The sequence below is a fragment of the Larus michahellis genome, chromosome Z (assembly GCF_964199755.1).
Source record: "Larus michahellis chromosome Z, bLarMic1.1, whole genome shotgun sequence".
Lineage (NCBI taxonomy): Eukaryota > Metazoa > Chordata > Aves > Charadriiformes > Laridae > Larus > Larus michahellis.
This window is the reverse complement of record NC_133930.1, coordinates 19,823,116-19,840,876: the sequence shown is the minus strand read 5'-3', so window position 1 is coordinate 19,840,876 and position 17,761 is coordinate 19,823,116. Positions and strand designations below refer to the sequence as shown.

At 37.9% G+C, this 17,761-nt stretch overlaps 1 protein-coding gene across 2 annotated transcripts in view; it reads left to right on the top strand.

Annotated features, from left to right (window-relative positions):
* Window positions 1–17,761, top strand: part of PLPP1 (phospholipid phosphatase 1) — a 67,488-nt gene that overhangs the window by 31,293 nt on the left and 18,434 nt on the right. For both annotated transcript variants that reach the window (XM_074569097.1, XM_074569096.1), the window contains exon 3: window positions 2,162–2,442. In XM_074569097.1, the coding sequence (XP_074425198.1) occupies window positions 2,162–2,442 (281 nt within the window). The remainder of the gene's footprint in view (window positions 1–2,161; window positions 2,443–17,761) is intronic.

The window sequence follows — 17,761 nt, the reverse complement described above, 5'->3', positions numbered from 1 at the left end:
CCTTCGGCAGAGGCTTCAACATCCCTGTCCACGTGTGCTAACAAGCTACAGGCTCCTCTCATGGCTCTGTGTTGGGTGACATCCAAGGTCATCAGAGCTACATTTTGGGCAGTGTTAAAACTCTTGTATGCCAAATAAGATTTTTAGATGTATAAATATTTATCCAAGTGTATTTTAGGAATCATAGCTGGAAAAGGAGCAGCTAAATGTGAACCTCAGTATTGGCCAGCTGTTTCTCTGGGCTAATGGGTTAAAATCAGGAGGGATATTATGGCAATCTAACTCTTTCTTGCATAAGGACTGCATATGGCAATCTAACTCTGTCTTGCATAAGGACTGCATGGATTTTTTATCTTGGTTCCAACATAAAGGTCAACTTGTAGCTTATGTTTGCTCTTGGATGGAATTTTTTTTGGTAACTGTAGAAACGTGGGACTGGGAATCAAAACTGTGACTTAGTTTTGCGTTTCTTGGAAAAACTGCTTCGAAAATTAGAGAAATACTTCTGGAGCAGATAAAACTCTTGGTTTTTGTCTCTTCTACTAACTGGCAAGTGGTTTATTCTAAAAGGTCCTGCCTTTTAAGGTAGGACCACTTTTTTTTGCCCTGTTACTACCACTGGTAGCCAATATTACCTAAGAGCGGCAGTACTTGGTCAAAACTGAAGTCCATCTAGCTTGTTACTTCATTTCTGGTGAAGGTTAAAACGGATGAGTGAGGAAGAACAGAAGAATAGAGCAAGCAAAGATTGATGTTTTGCCCTTTGCTGCCAGTCATTTGCAGGTTAGGAAAGACTTTTGAGTTAGACAAGACTTAAATGAATGTAGTAATTTTTAATGGATGTATTTCCTTTCAATTTATCTAATCTCCATATGAGCCTGTATGAACATTTATCTAGCAAAGTTACCTTTGTAACATCAGGGACCATCTTTCAATTGTGAAATCAGGCTTTCTGTCAAGATTGCTTTAAAGTCAAATGGTAAAAGCAAATGCTGGTGTCCTTTTTGCAATGCTCAATCAGATTACTGAAGATGAATACTCTTTGTCTGTGTCCAGTGAACTGGTTGCATTGACATAACCTAATTTTTTGTCATGTCAACTGAGATGAGTGACCTTCTTGCAGGTTTTGCAGCAATGTTCTTTAAAAGTGTCCTGGTTTGAGGACCACCCAAACCATGACAGAGGGATTTATTTTTTACCAGTCATGGCTGTGATGTCTGCTCAACTATCTTCACTAAGAGATTACTCTCTGGGATAGGTAGATTCTGAATAAGAGCTTAACAACATCTACTTTACTGAAAACTTTCTCAGCTTTAGTCCATGTTCTGATGCTTCTCTGCTTCAGTCCATGTTTCGATATGCTGCAGAGTGCAAAACTTCAGTGTCACACATCTGATGGGATTGTCTGTTTGCCTTAATGTGCAAAGCTACTGACAGCTACTTTGTGTGCCCAGGTGTCAGTGTCTAATAACAGCTTCATTTGCCAAAGCTCTGCTTTGCTGGGATCCTGGACTTGTCACTCTCAAGTGACAAATGAAGCCATCATTTAATCTTTACAGGAATTTTAAAGATCACTTTACATGTATGCATACAGTCCCCCACCAATTGGATCATCTGTATGAGTCGAGCTTTTCTGTACAAATTGGACTGTCTGGTTTAATTTCCAACCTTCTGGGGTAAAGTTTTGTACTTGGTTTAAGGAAAAACTTACTTTCTGCAAAAGATAAAGTTGCAGGAAAACAAAAAAACAACTTTATGATAAAAGAGAAAAAATTTTGCTCAGCAGAAATTTAGCTGAAGAAGGCTCAGTGTAGAGTAAAATGTACTACTGGAGAAAATGTTTTGAATTAGGGCCGTGCCAAGTAATATGGATAACTGTTACTCTCTCAGAAGGCTTTGTTTTATTCTGAAAATCAATAATTCAATAATCCATAAGTTCAACATAAGCCAGGGCAAGGTAAAAGGTTTTTTCCTTCTTCTACATAAAAGTATTTAAAGTTTGAGCATGGTTACTGCTGACTCTTGGAAAGTTTAAATTTGCAGCTTAATGTTTATAAAAAAATTGATTTCTGAAACTACATGTCTAAGTATTAACAGCAATAGAGTAATATCTTTCTTTTAAAGAGGTTATCTTTAACTGTTGTCCTTATTTCTCTTTCAGATAATCCTAGGAGAGACTCTCTCTGTCTTTTATAATCATTTGCACTCAAATTCATTTGTCAGAAATAACTACATAGCCACTATTTACAAAGCCATTGGGACCTTCATTTTTGGAGCAGCTGCTAGCCAGTCGTTGACAGACATTGCCAAGTACTCCATAGGCAGACTTCGTCCTCACTTCCTCGCTGTGTGCCAGCCTGACTGGACACGAATCAATTGCAGTCTAGGCTACATCGAGAACTTCTCTTGTCAAGGAGACAAAGCAAAAATCAATGAGGGAAGGTGAGTCTGACTAACCTTGTATACTTGGTAGTAAGACCCGTTTCTTAACTTGGGGATGATCAGTTTGGTATTGCTACTGCATTTTTTTTGTGCCTCTCCTAGAATAAATGTCTTTTAATGAATTTTAAACTTTGAACCCTATCTAGACACTGGAATTTTTTTCTAATTTGTGGAAACTTGTTTCATTAATGTACAGAAGAATGCATAAAGTCTTGTGTATTCATGTCTGCTTTTTTGCAAAATGTGGGTGATGTTCAGTTTTGTTTGGCTTCTATTTATGTTTCTAAAATGTCTGCACATCCCAATGAAGAGAAGAATTTGAAATCTGCCTTCAAAACTGGATGTGGAATGGCAAGGAAAGCAGTTCAGATTTACAATAAAAGGAAATAAAAACTGGATGTATCCGTATAAAAATACGGAGAACTGTTAAGAGAATCACTCTGCTCGGTTTTCTCATTATTAGGCCTTTCATTACCTTAAGTACTTATCTGCCAGATCAATTGAAGCAAGATAACAGGGAAACAAAAATGAAGTGTCTGACACATTGGAGTTCTGTCACTGTTATAAACAACACTGTTTGAATGCTACTGGAAATGTTAAAGTATGTTCAGAGTAATTTCTGGTATTAGAGTTGCTTGAGCTCCCTGGAAGCTTAGCTTTAGAGAATTTTTCAAGAATACCTATATGCGCTCTTAGTTAGAACTCTTCTCCCTGTGTGTCACTTTTAAATACATGTATGTCATCTGTGCTCATTTACTCTTCTAGCATGTATTCCCTGTGGATCTATCAGTAGCATACATAGTATATCTCAGCAGCCACAGGAAAATGTTGCATATTGATTTGGTGGAGGACCAGGTCCAGCTCCAAGTCATGCACAGCAGCTGTTCAAAGGTGCCAGGACCAGTTTGTATCTTGAATGGCTGTTGGTAGAAGAGGACAAAGTGCATGATGATAGATTGGCAGTATAGCAAATAATCCTAATGAGCAGAACTTTCATGCAGGTAGTAAATAGTCAAATTGGAGTTTGTTCTTTGAGAGAATTAAGTAGAAGAGTATGCTTCACGTGCAGCTTTTTTGTATTACTAATGCTAAGCATATTTACTTATTCTAAGCTATTCTAGGCACTAATTATTGGATGGACTTTCTGTGCCTGTGACTAACTCTGGAGACTCAGTAAGGTCTAACTTTTATCTCTGTTCCAGGACATTCATGATGTACTTGTAATAGTCACTTTCTGTATGACTGTTAACTTCAGTTTGGAAAAAGGCAGAGTAAACAAAGGAGGATTTTCATGAAACGTAGAAACTAAAGAATTTGTAAACAGCATGTCTGTCACTTTTAAATGTTACTGACTTCTCAAAGATCTGACTTGAACCTTAATAATTGAAAAAAAGGAGATGCTATCTCCCCCAAGGTAACATTTTTTTCTTGGTAGTATCTTGTCAGCTTTGCAAATTTTAGTGTGGTGAGTCAGCAGAAGTAATTGCCAGAAACTGACTTTTCAGAGTTTAAAAGAAGATAAAGTGGTAACTTACAACACAAGAGGGGGGAAATGCAGATTTTGTTGTCTATTACATTGTGGTGGGAGTAAAGTGTTTTGACTCTTTTTGCTTCAGCTCACTAAAAGTGGTATTTATTTTTATTGTTCTGCTACTATGTGAAAAGATAAGTCTAAGTTTGAAATGGAATGAGTCTTTAAACAAGATTACACATCCTCACGTGCTTTGTGAAACAGAATTGCGTGGCTTTCAGCATGAAACTGTAGAGTCAAAATTCAACGTGGGCATAGCTATTGAGTCTTCAGTGTACCTTCTGCATGAGTCCAAAAATCTTTCTCAAATGTAAAGAGGGAAAAGAAGAAAATCTAAGTTGATTGTAAAGACTAAAATGGTCCTGAAATTAAATTTTCTGGGTTTTGGGGTTGTTGAAAAACGGAATTGGCTTATTCTCAAAAAAGGAAACAGATTTTTTTGTTGTATGAGAATAACATGGGGGAGCAATAGCTTAGTGATCACTTAACTTTTGTTCTTCCCTGGTCAACTAGTGCTTTGAAATCTCAGAATTCCCAATTGGAAGCAAGATTTGTCTGTATCTTAACTGATGAGCTGTTAGGTTTGTATTCCCAGCTACTGCTTTGTTCCCTTATTCTATTGTCCCTGTTGCTCCGTAGAAAATGATGTAAGAGGGCTCTCCTTTTTGATCAAAGCTTGCCTTGAAGTGTTAACTTCAGCGTGAGCTCACCTGTGGTGCTTCCACTCTCAGCGGAGGCTTTTCCATGTGCCTGACTGAAGGTGTAAACAAGAACTAAGCGAGTGGTCAAAGAAGGGTAGATTAAAGCGGGGCATTGTCCTCTACAGGTGGATGTCATGGATGCAGTGACCCAGTAAATCATTCTGGATTTCTTATGGAAATTGGGCTCAGCATCTAAAAGGGTGGTTTAAATGCTCTTAGGTCATGTGCCTACATACCTGACAGTTAATAAGCCACTAAGAGGGAGGGAGTTTGATTGCAGTGAGTTTTGCAGCCAGTTGGAGGAGGTCAGTAGGCTCTCAAACTGTAACCAAGAGCTGAATTTCTAGATCAGTTGGACAAATTTATCAGCAGCAAACTTTTTACGATCTACCCTAACTTGCATAAAATAAATATGCAGGTAGAAATACCAAGAAATAATCAAAATGGAACAATCAGTGTTGCATACAGAATCATATGTTCTGAATTGAATGTATTATTCCAGTGTAGTAGTAGAACTTGAGGTTGGTTTTGCATATTTTCAGAAATTTGTGCTCAGTTTCACAGTCAAAAAGACAAATCTAATCTTCGTTTATTTCTTAATTCATAGGAGGAAAACAATGCTTCCAGTGTAAAAATCCATTGTATGCTTCCACTATGCGTAGTGTACTCTTCTGTTTTGTTCTCTCTTCCCTTTTCATCATCGCTTCTCATCATTTTATATTTAACAAAAGTACAAAATAGTTTTGGAACAAAAGTATAAAATAGTTTGGGTATGCAGCATGCCTGAGTAGATCAGAGCTCTTGGTCTGAAGTAGCGCAAGTGGATGTGTGTTGAAGAGGTGGATGTAAGATAGAAGTTTCTAAAGGAATACTGTCAAGTAGTATAGAAGTTGAGTAATGAACAATTGTTCCTGTTTCCTTCTAGTAGTAAAACTGGAAGGCGAAATTATTTGAAGTAGTTTATTTTTATTTTTCCCCACGTGAAGATTAAGTTTTTGGAGCGAGCTGTGGAACTATTTGCAGTACTGGGATGTGTAAGTTTATAGGTACATCCAAAAAAACCATTTGAACCAACTTCTAGAAGAATAAAACTAAGAAAACCACCTATATTTCTGAAAGCCTGTAACTTATGGTTGGAGGCTGAGAGTGTTATGGACAACAATCATTTCCTATTTTGTTCCAGTACTGTCTTATGAAAATCTGATGTTTGCAACTCTTTGCATATGTCTACTATGTTATAACATGGGGCGTGGGGGAAAGGTAATCATTAGTCTTTATTGTTCATCAGTAACAGTAGTATTAAAATACACGCTAAAACACATATATGCTTTATCATGAATATAAACCAACGGACCTGTGTTTTGTTTGTCTAAATTAAAGTGCTTGTGGGTTTTGATTGGTTTCAGTAAGGTTTTACTTCCTAACAAGAGCTTGATAAGCTAATTCTTGCTGACTTAGGTATCTTGTTTGCTCTGTGTCATGCTCGAAACTGTCCTCTTCAGTTTTAAATAGCTTTGGTTCTCCTTGGCGACTTTTATAGTGTGTTTGCACTTTCAGTACTACTGGAGGTTAAACTAGGCTGAGGATCACAATCACAGCTGTGTGCTTAGTAAATCTGATTCACTTTTGTTGAAAGATGCGTATAAGAGTTGGGATATATTACTTGAAAATATGTAGCACCTGCAGATCTCTTAAATGCATGGAAACCACTAGTTATATTAAAATTCCTAGTTAAATTAAGTATTACTATTAGAAACTGTGTACACTTTTTCTGTGTCTCTTTGTAAAAGAACTCTTTCTTCAGGCAGTCTTTGGCATTTAGTTTAAGCTAGACACAGAAGCTTGGTATGAACTACTTCATGGCAGTTTCCTGAGGGTGAATGACTTGAACAGAACTGCATCCTCAAGCTTTTTTGAAGGTGTTGCTAGGTTTGATGCCAACCAGTTGTGTGTAGAGTTCTGTAATGTTCCATTTAAATAAATATTAAGTGTAGTAACTCAATAAAGGTGACTGTCTGCAAAGGTGACTTTTTTTTTTGAGTATCAAAATAGCGAAGTTCTTAAAGCACGTAACACAGTTGAGTAAGATAATATTTTTAAAGTGCAGTTGCACTGGGCAGAAGGATACAGAACTTCATATCATGTTTCTTTACTGAGTGACGTACCAGTTTCTTTACTGGGTAACAGTGGCTTGTTTTAGTGTTTTAGAAAAGTAAGTTTGACATACACGCACAAGTTTTAGTGTCTAAGAATGAAGAGAGATCAAAGCCAAGGGGTCCTCCTATTAATGGTGCTAGCAATTAGCATGTCACTTTTAGTATACCAGTGTATACTTTAATGCTACTGGATTGCTTTAAGGTACTTTCTTTAGCACCTGTAAAGATAATGACTTACCAAATGGTTCTTACCTTTTTCAAAGTAGGGCTCAGTAAAATAGGTAGGTGTACTAGGCTATAACCCTGATTGAGTGGGAATGCGAGTCAGTGGTCTCTAGCAATCTCTGATCTCTTTGGCTTTTGCAGTTCACATTCTTGTTCAGTTCTTCTTTCTCTTTTGTCTTGCTACTGCTTACCTCTGTCTGTTTTTGAGTTGGTTGGCAAGATATCCAAATTCCTTAAAGAGGAGTATATAGAGGGGACACTGAAAGGACAGATGATGACTTCTCCATTCCTTGTTGATAGCTAAGGCACACTTCCCAAACCTGTCCACTCTATCCAGTCCATGGCAGATTGTTCATGCATCCTGTTTGTTAGCTTTCTTGGATCTGAGTTAATAGAAACCATAGATGTTCAACAGCAGAAGCTGTGAATTAATACTTTACTGTACCTATGGTGAGTGTACTTTGCTGTAGTTGCTGGTTGTCTGTTGTTGAGTTTATAAACAGTGAAGCTTGAATGTCCAGTCGAGTAACTAAGTAGAACATCAAGAGCTTCTGTTTTCCCCTAGTGTATGAATTATGGGATACGTCTTCAACACTCTCAAAAAAGCCTTTGTTAGTGTATCTTAACACTTGATTGGCCAGGAAAAAATCTTTTAGGCTTCTAGTAGGGAAAAAAGGCAACTTTAAAACCTATTTGTTTAGTTACAAAATACACTAAATGTATTGTACTTCAAGACGGTGATGGGATGCCTTCTAACTGTATTGTTAGACTGTGTATATGGTATATAGACTAATATACTATGTGGCAGTATTACTGGTTGCTCCTAACTCATTTTGGCAGTCAGGAGCTGCTAATTCTATCTTGACTGCCTTTGTGCAGATGAGCATTGGTAATCTCTAGATAGCAGGATCTGGAATCTAGGAGCCATGCTTGACCAGGCAAGCCTGAACCTGGAAAAAGTCAGTCTTAACTGTGTCTGTAAACTCGGAGTGTCGTCTTACTGCTTGTAAAATCCAATCTCAAGGACAGTAAATGTGGCTTAAATAAAAGTTGTGTCAATATTTTTTGAGGAGGATGGGAACTTAGCTATGGTGATGGGCTTTTCTCTCTGGTTTTATAACAAACATTCTTTCTACAAGCAAGTATAACTAAAAACAAAAAATCACCCCCACCCCACCTCCCCCCCCGCAAAAAAAAACAAAAAACACACCAAAGTGAACAAAACCTCCCAATAAAGAACCCTAACATATCAAGCTTCTGGTATGGAAAGAAGATTTGAATGAGAATCTTTTTTAATTCTCAAACAATGTAGCAGGTGCTACATACAGCTTACAGTATTTTTAGAACTTATTTTAGGATTGTACTGTGACTTTCATGTTTATATATATATCATGTTATAAACTTGGCAGCACAAACAGCACATTAAAGCCTTGTGTAAAGGTCAGGTATATTGAATCTGATACTATTTAAACTTACATTTTATCCACAAAATGTTAAAAATAAATGTTGTAGCATGAAGTATGCAGTATTATTACTTAGTGTCTGCTGAATAGTTTCAGAGGGACAATAATACACTTGGGGTGGAAATAAATACATTCTAGTTACTGCTGGTGCAAATGATTGCTCCCTAGAACCTCAAAATTTAAAGCATACATCCTTAAATTTTCTGGTTTTAGAATCACTTCCTGCAGTAATAATGTAAGAAAAAAGTAGGTTTGTAATATCAGTACTCAATAAGGAATGTGAAACACAACTTGTTGCTAATGCTTTGTGGATCAATTCAGTGGATAAAAGTTTAAGACTCAATTCAGATAACCTGGCAAGACCAATCAATCAAGTGAATAAAAGTTTGGCTCAATTCAGATACCTGGCAATTGGGTTATTAAGTTATATATATTAGTAGTTCTTGATTATGTATAATAATACATACATGTATGTATTTTTAATACTGTATTTCAGGATGATTGTTTCCTGCAGGTGGTGGTGAAAACGATTTTTAAAAAAACCTTTCTAAAATGTCACCAGAAAGTATTAAAATACTTCAGAAAAAAAAACATGCTGGCTAAAAAAAGGCTAATGTTCTTCTACCCTTTTGAGTATATCTTTGAGATATCTTATAAAATTCAGAATCTTTATCTTCTGAAATTTTTATTGAACAATTTTAGTGATGAATTGATTTCTTCCCCCCACCCAGTATTGTTAATGTCCACATCATCTTGAACACTGTGGAGACCTTGTTACATTGTCTAGCAAGAATGGTTTTACATACTTCTAGTATGTGGCTGGAAGCTTAGGAAGCCTTTGTGTACATACAGCAGGGAACGTCTGGAGGTCACATAGTTCAGCCTCCAGTTTAAAGCAGAGGTAACTGTGGAGTTTTGACAAAGCCCTGTGTGTCTTGTTTAGTTCAAGAGTTCTGGAGATGGGGATTCCACAGCCTGTTAGGAAAAGCTATTCTTTCAGTCCTCCTTTTTCTAACCTCCAGGGTGACTTTCTGCCTCCTTAGTGTGGCTTCTTAAAGATACCTAAACAGCCACATCATGGCTTAATCTGTCGTCTTCAGCACCACTGGATACAAACCATGGACTGGCAAGTCCAGCTTTATGTAATTATGGTTAGATCTTCCTTTTCTAGATAGTACCTCTCTCCTCCAAACTTTACTACTAGATATGAAGACCTGGGAGTCTGAAAAGGTCTTGTTGGAAAAGACTTCAAAACCTGAGGCAAGAAAGATATCCAATACTTTTAGCTTTTGTATTCCCTTTGTCATGGCATAGCTTACCCTGTTCAGTGGGGAGCCATGTTATTGTTGGGTTTTGTTTTGCTGCCAACCTACCAGTGCCAGTGTAACACCTTCACATTGCCCTCTGTATCCCTTACTAGCCCCAGCCTCAGCCTTCCTATTTCCTTGCTTGGGTGTTGCCACAGTGCTTGTTCTTGATAGACAGTCTGTTTCTATCTCTCATGATTTTCTAGTATATAAACACAGCCAGATGTTTCTCACTGATTCAAGATGGCATCTTGTTTTTCCTGCTTGTTTTCTTCCACGAGGAGCTGGAATGTCGTTATGCTGAGGAGGTTGTCCTTGAAATCCTAGCATCTCATGGTTACTGCAACTGCAAGGCTGTTGCTGACATGTCCAACTAGTTCATCTTTTGCTCCTGAGTAACAGATTAGCAGAGAGCATTCTTCCTGTTAGGCCTGTGCAACATGAGTGTCAAAAAAGAAAGCTGTTGAATTGCTTGCACCCTGCCATGTTGCCCTTCCAGCAGATTTTGAGGCAGCTGAATTTCCCTAGGAGAAGCTTTTCAGGGTATGAGATGCTTGAGTTCCTGTGCCTCCAGTCTGTAGAAATTTTAATCAGTCTAACTAGTGGATTCTAATGTATCTTGGGGTTGTCTCCCCCTCCCTTTTGTGTACAACAATCACTTACTAAGCCTGAGAGGAAGAGTTAGCAATTCTTCATATTCAGCCTTGGGCAAGGCTTGAACCCTGGCCCTCAAACATTTAAGTGAGCTTCCTCCTTGCTGAGTTTCTCTAATGACTTTGCATCTCTTTTTTTATGCATCTCCAGCTGTACCTTATGATGAGTTAAAAGGAGAAAGGTCAACATATGGTTTAATTTCTTGAACCTTCAATTCACTAACTTTTACTCTGGAGCTTATTCATTGAGCTGTCATTTAAGGTGCAGATTTGGAGACAGTTTAAAGAGACAGTCTTCCTGTCTCTTTAAACATCTGCTGTTGAGGTATTGTTGGCTTGTTTCTGTTGAGAATATTTCTCCATATTTCTATTGAGATGTAGATACGAGAGCTTTTTGTTTTGTTCATATATGAGATCTTCTCCAAATTGTATTTCATAAATGCCAGATGTGTCCCTTTGTGATGAAATTTTATTGTCCTTTTGGACTGCAGCTGAAATATCTGGTTTGAATTTCAAGTCTGGGTAACTGCTGGGTCCAGTTCTTGGGTTTTTTTTTTTTAAAAAAGTAATAAAACTTAAAGTGTTCATGAATGCAGTTCAAAACTTTCTGTCACATTTTTGAAACTAAAATATCGCCACTAGTTCCATAACGAAGCAGTTTCAGTGTTGTACAAGGAGACAGTTTCTGAAAGTGGAGGGGGCAGTATTCATTAGAGGGAGAACAAAAACCATATAGCAAACATCTTGCCCCCCCCCACTTTTTCATGCTCTTTAAAATGGAGAAAGCTGAGGTATTACACACATGTTGCAATGTTTTATGATCTTCAGGTTAACAAAGCAGCTTTCTTTGTTCCAGGGATGTAAAGTGCTTAATTATTGTGCTTTTCTATGAGACATGGAACAGTTGTGGTTGGGAAGGCGTAAGCATGGTATGTTCTTCCTGGATTAACACACTGCAAAGTTGTGAGTAGAAAATAGGGGTTCAGATCTTTTACAGAGAAGGATGTGAGAATATAGGTCTAAACAGTCTTTTGACAGATTAGCACTTTAAGCAAACAAGTTTAGCTATGGTAGCAGGTTTCTAACCAATTAAGAGTGTGTGTATTATGTATGTGCATACATACCATGTCTTGCATAACCTCTGTTTCTGAGCAAATAGAAGGTGGTGCAGGTGATCTGCAAATGAGTACTGACAGTGGATGTACTTGAAGTGCTTGCCTTAGTTCTCTTCTACAGTATATATTAAGAGGAATTTGCTGTTAAAATTTTTGTAGCTGAAGCTTGAGTCATGTTGTGAATCAGTTCTGAGGATATGGTTTAATTTTTCAGAGTGCTAGAATCAAATTAGAAAAAATAATTCTTATTAATTGTTCCCATGGTATCCCGTAACAGGACAGTGTAGTACAAAGGAGGAGGAACAAAGCGGTGGTATGGGTATTCAGAAGATGAACTGGATGCCAGCATGTTTATTTAGGCTGCTAATGCCCTTCTCTTGTTGTCATGCTAAATATAGGTGCAATGTGTAGTACAGTTTGCCAATTTATCCTATTGCTTTAGCACCGGTTAAACTAATTCCCATCAGCACACGTCCTTGTACAGTGTGAAGTATTATTTTATTCCCCATGTGTGATAGCCCTGCGTGTGTGCTAAAGGGCTCAGGCTTTCTGAGTTTACTACAAATTTTTCTTGGATGCAGTATTTATTACACTTTAGCTGAGCAGTGCAGGTTTGTCACAATAATGCAATCACTGACTTCTAGTTTTTTTTTTTTTTTTGGTACCACTTTTTATTTGAGTATGGATATTGGGGTGGGACCTGCAAGTTCAGAGTTCTGCGTTCAGAAGAACACTGAAAATCTGGGGAGATCCAAGTAGCTGTCCTTTCTGGTTTGTTCATCAGCTCACTAAGTACATACACAAAAGTGAAACCTTTGAACCTTAAGGAGTAAATAAAATAATAAGCCATGTTGTACAAGTCTAGCTGCTTCAGAGGGGCACTCTGTGCAGTCTCAATTCTGTTAGGCTCCAAAGCAGACCTATGCAGCTCGCACGAGTGTGTGTGTGTGAGGCACTTTCTCTCAAGTTGAATTTATCTTTGGATAGTTCAGGTTCTCTAATTTCAGTCTGTGTCTTACTTAGTTTGGTTTGTGGTAACAGATAACGCAGCTGTTAAGGTTCATAATAACAATTATATTATTAATGTACAGATTCATATTACAACTCAGAAGTCTAAAGAAAAAAGCAGTTCCCTACTTCAGTCGATGTATTGCTCCTGTGCTGACTGCACTTAAAACAAGCTGTGTGTAATCTGCCATTGCAAACTCAAAATGTAATCTTCAAATAAGTCTTTAGGAAAACAGGAGCTGACTGTTTTGACCTTGATAACTTATTTCAACGCAATGGCCAAGGTGGTGCCCTTTACCAGTCATTTGCCAGGAATTTTAGTTTAGCTTTGCTTAGAGCTCTCTTGCAGGTTGTACTCGTGCATGCCGGTGGGTGCAGTTAAATCACTCGAAGTTCCCAGTACCTAGGCATCCGTGCCAGACAATTGGTGTGGGGCTAACATGTGTAACTTTGTTTTGAAGTTCAACCACACTTTTGAAAGTCACATGTTCTCTGTTCTACGTACACCTTCAAAACTAAAAAAAAGCAACCCAAAACAAACGTCATACATTAATGAATGCTTTTGTTTTCACCTGTTTCATTAGATAGCTTTTGCAGTTGGTTTGCTTTGGAATTTTTAAACCTAAGCCAAGAGACTGGACATTTGCAAGTTAACCCATCTCTAGTAAGCAATTGTTCCTGTCTCTCCCTCTCCCTGCTCCCTGGCCTGTCTCAGTAATGGGAGTATTTCTAGGATGAAGCATTATTTTACATTAAAATAATTTAGCTTGTGTGAAACGTTCCCATGTTTTGTTTTGAAACTTCTTAAAGATTTATCAAAAATCAAACACCACTTAATCATTCAAGCATTACTAAACGGATTACTTATTTAATCTGGCAGTTTCTAACAGCATCATGAATCAGAAATTTACCTAAAGCTGCTCCAGACTTATTAACTACGTGTTTGCTAGGGGCATATTGGTATGTTGTGTGTAGCATTCTGATTATTTCTGTTATGGAGCTTTTAACTTGTAAAGTGCTCTACAGTACTGAAATTTGTACATTCAGGAGTTCCCACCAGAGGTTAACTTAGTAGTTTCCACTTCTGAAAAGACAGATGAAAAAAAAAAATCTCGAGGAGCTTGAATACCAAAGCAGTTGAAAGGGATGCATGGAAGGTCACATATGTGTACTATTATCCAAATGGTGCAACTTTTTCCTTAAACACTGCTTCTCAACCTTCTGTCCTTACTGTTAGTCAAGGTGTAATGTGGCTGATTTAGGAACACTTCCAGTCCTGATGAAATTATTCACTACTTCTGAGAATTGCAGCTTAGTCAGGGCACCTACACTTAATTTTACATGGAAGGAAAAAGCTGAAATGTTAGTGAAGAGTCCTTAAATATGAAAACTTTAGAAGCTTCTGAGCTACAGTGGATGATGAAATGGGGCTGTACTTGATGTAGAAGCAAAAAGAGCTGCCCTTGTAATAGAAATTAACTGGCAGTGGGGAGAATCAAATCTGAAAGGTGAACATGCTGTAACCAATTGAGATGCATTTCTGCAATCTGGATCACATTTCTGATCTTGCATCCCCTTTGCCCTAATATGAATTAGTGCTTCTCAGTGGAAGAGAATTTTGCTGATTTGCAAAGCTTATATCCAAGTTAATAGAAAAGTCTAAAGATAAAACTTCGGACATGTGTATAACTGTGTATTGCTCAGACAGTGCCATGGGAACTGAAATCCCCTTAGTGCCGATGGTTCTCCTGCAACCTCCCTTCCATTTTTCCCCTTCAGAGATTACAAAAATCTGTTGGGGGAAATGGTTCTGCACACTTGCCAAGCGCTTCATGCCCAAAGCTGTTTCTTCAAGAGGGAATAACAGTCAAATCCCTGATTATACAGGGATTATCTTTTTTTGTTCTCATTCCTTTTATGTAAAATGATAGTAACACTCCTGTGAGTCAGAACAGTATTATGTGGATAACTTGTGCAGACATGGTTAATGGAACAGAAGCCTGTAATCTGATGCATGTGAGAGCAAACTATTAGTCTCTAGAAGTTTGGTTTGCGTCCCCCTTGCGGCTATTTTCACTTTTACTCTTTCCTGAGAGGGGATTACTAGGAAATAGAAGTAAACAAAGTCCTGGTGTCAGCCCTACCACCCACCCCACCAACACCACAGTGCACCACACCCCCCTTCGAGGAGGCTAGCTAGAAATGTAGTGGAAAAGCTAAACTTTCCTTTTGTGTGTTGAATTAAATTGAGTGACAAAGTCAAATTTGACAAAAGTGAACTTGCTTTGTAGTGGTTTTGCAATGTGCATGTGCAATGCCATTGCAGCACCCCAGTTGGCTGGACTTTGTAATATCGAGAGCTCAAAACATACATGATTGTGTTTTGGAATGAGTGCCAGAAGTTGGTAACTTCTTGCTCCATAGATAAAACTTTGGAGTATTTGGAAGTCCAAGATGCGAGTTGACTGTTGCTCAATTTGGGGGGGGGGAAAGAAAATCGTACGGGATGAGTAGTTCTTCTTAGTGAAGTTTATTCCTCTAGTAGCTGCTGGTACAAACCACTGCTTACAGATGTAGAATAGCTAGCTAACTAGTCATTGCCCAATTAGATTGTTCCATCAGTGTGTAATACTACTGTTTAAATAAATAAAATTTACATGATATATGCATACTTGGGATGTATTCTGAGATATTTCTCTAATTCCCAGAGAGGAGGAAACACACACACACACACACCCATACCCCAACAAATTATTCCAGCAGAAGTTTTTAATAACTTCAAAATCTGGTCAACCACTGCCACTACAAGGCAGTGAAGACAAGCCTTGTAGTACTCATAACTGAGGAAAAACACTTCCTTCATGTTGATCCTGAGCTTGGGAAAAGGTTACTTTATACACCTGTTTCTTGCACCACCTGCGGGGCTTGTTTCAAAAGTGTGGTGATGGGGAAGGTTGTTAAAAATTAGAAAAAGACTGCCTGTTTCTTCCTAGAACCTCCTAGATCTGTTTTATGTCACTAGGATAAGCAGGACACTTTCATATCTGTAAGATAAAGCATAAGGTCATATCTGTAAGATAAAGCATAAGGTAAGATAGCCTGTAAAAGGAAAAATATGTAACTGCCTGCAGAAAAATGGCAAAGTCTCATGTGTATTAAGTGTCAACATTGGCAAAGCTTTCTCACTATCTGCCACTACTTAAAGTGGAGCTGAGTGGATCTACCCCTCACCCCAAATATGATTAGGGAATTCTGCAAGGCATTTAATATTATTAGTAAGACTCATGTCAGACACCTCTATCAATAAAACTGTCCAGATGAGGGTTACTTAATTGGAAAGACTCTGGAAGCTTTTATGTTTCTGTACGTGTAAGGCTTTGTACTTATGTCTGGGTTTAACTACTGGGAGAGAAGGAAGAAAGTGGAGAAATTGGGAATGTTGTCTTTTGAAAATGGGTTTCTGATTAGTTGCTGATATTGTTAAATAGAGGAACTCCTTGTTCATTTACCTAGACATTTCTTTGCAATAATTGCAGAAGCACCTAATTTCAGAGTCCTCAAACCTTTGAACCCCATCTCATCTTGAAAGTTGTACTTGTGCAAGTCTAGCACTTAAGAAAAGAGCAGATGCTGTGAAAACATGTTGACTGCTGAATGCAGAGAAAATGCACTTTAAAGAACACGGTGCTTCAGTTTAAGCATAGGACTGCCACTTTACTAATCCATGTCCTCACGGCACTCAAATTCTAAGAGTGTTTCCCTGACAAGCACGTGGAGCTCTCTGGCTTACTCGACACAGACGTGGTGAGCTGCAGCTCTGTCTGGCACTTTCCCCCTCCACATCAATGGAATGGGCAACACAAATGTCAGTGGAAGCTTTGAGTCAGACTTGGAGAATCCAGAGATCTTGAGGATAGAAAGGACATGTTGGCTAATCCAGTGGGGAGGTTTATTTGCTTTGATGTGAAAATGTGCATATGCTTTGCTGTTTTTTCTCTAAGAGATCCTGTTTTTTCTCTAAGAGATCATTCCATAATTCGATAGTTATATTGGGAAAATTCCGTATCATTAAGCCTCTGCTAGGTTTATTATGGCACCACAAGATGCACTTTCTTCTTATTTATCGCTTTCTACTGTCATTTCTAACACTTACTTTCTCACCATTTGATGTTCCACTGTGCCATATGTATTTAGCTATTTCCTAGTCTTGTATTTCACTAAGACTATTAACTTCCCTGTCAAGACTCCTGCACTTTGCTTAAATGTTTCTGCACATTTAGGTGCCCTTACAAAGACATAATATGGAGTCAAGATACTGAGCTTGTTTACTGAGCTCCAGTGTTCAGTAATTCACTCATTAAATAAATGCACTTTACAAAATACTGCCAAGCAGAACTTACTACTTAAAATACACTCTATCTTGCAAGTGTAAGACAAATGATCCTTTTATTTACTGTTTGTTGTGTTTAATTTTTCCACTAATTGAGGAAATGGTACCTTCTGTCAGGTGGGCTCTGCTCCCTGGGCTGAGTTGCCGTTGTGCATGCAAAGGAATAGAACAGAATGAAATAGTCAGTGTCAAGTCCTGCAAGGCAATCTGTTTTAGACTTGCTTATCTGGGATTAGAAATCCCGGCTAAAAGTACTGAGTAGTCCAGTTCAATTATTTCTTGTAGGAATTGTTTGTGCTTTTGATTATTTTTCCAGGTAGTCTTTAAAAATGCAGACTTACAATAGCAAACTGTAGTCATTAATTGTAATCAGTCTTATGGCCACCTTTTTAAGGAAGGTTTTTAACTTTCTTTTTCTTTTTACTGTAACTTTTTAAGAAAGGGGTTTTTTTTACTTTTACCTCTGTTGTAAACCATGTGAAATCTGGGGCAAAACTAAATTTCAAAAAGCTAAACAGCCCTTAAATTACCTTGGTTTACGACCTTTTTGGGATGTCTAGCTGTACTATATACATTGGAAACTGAGAGCTCAATTGAGACCTGAAACTGGTATAGTATTACTGCTTAAGGCATTCTTCCAACTTGGTAGTAATTGCCATTTGGTAAGTGGAAACAACTAAAGCTTATGCTTTTTCCTGTTAAAATCAAGCATTGTGTCTCACATCGGAAGTGATGTGAAGAAGGTAAGTATTGATGGAGTAAAAGGCATG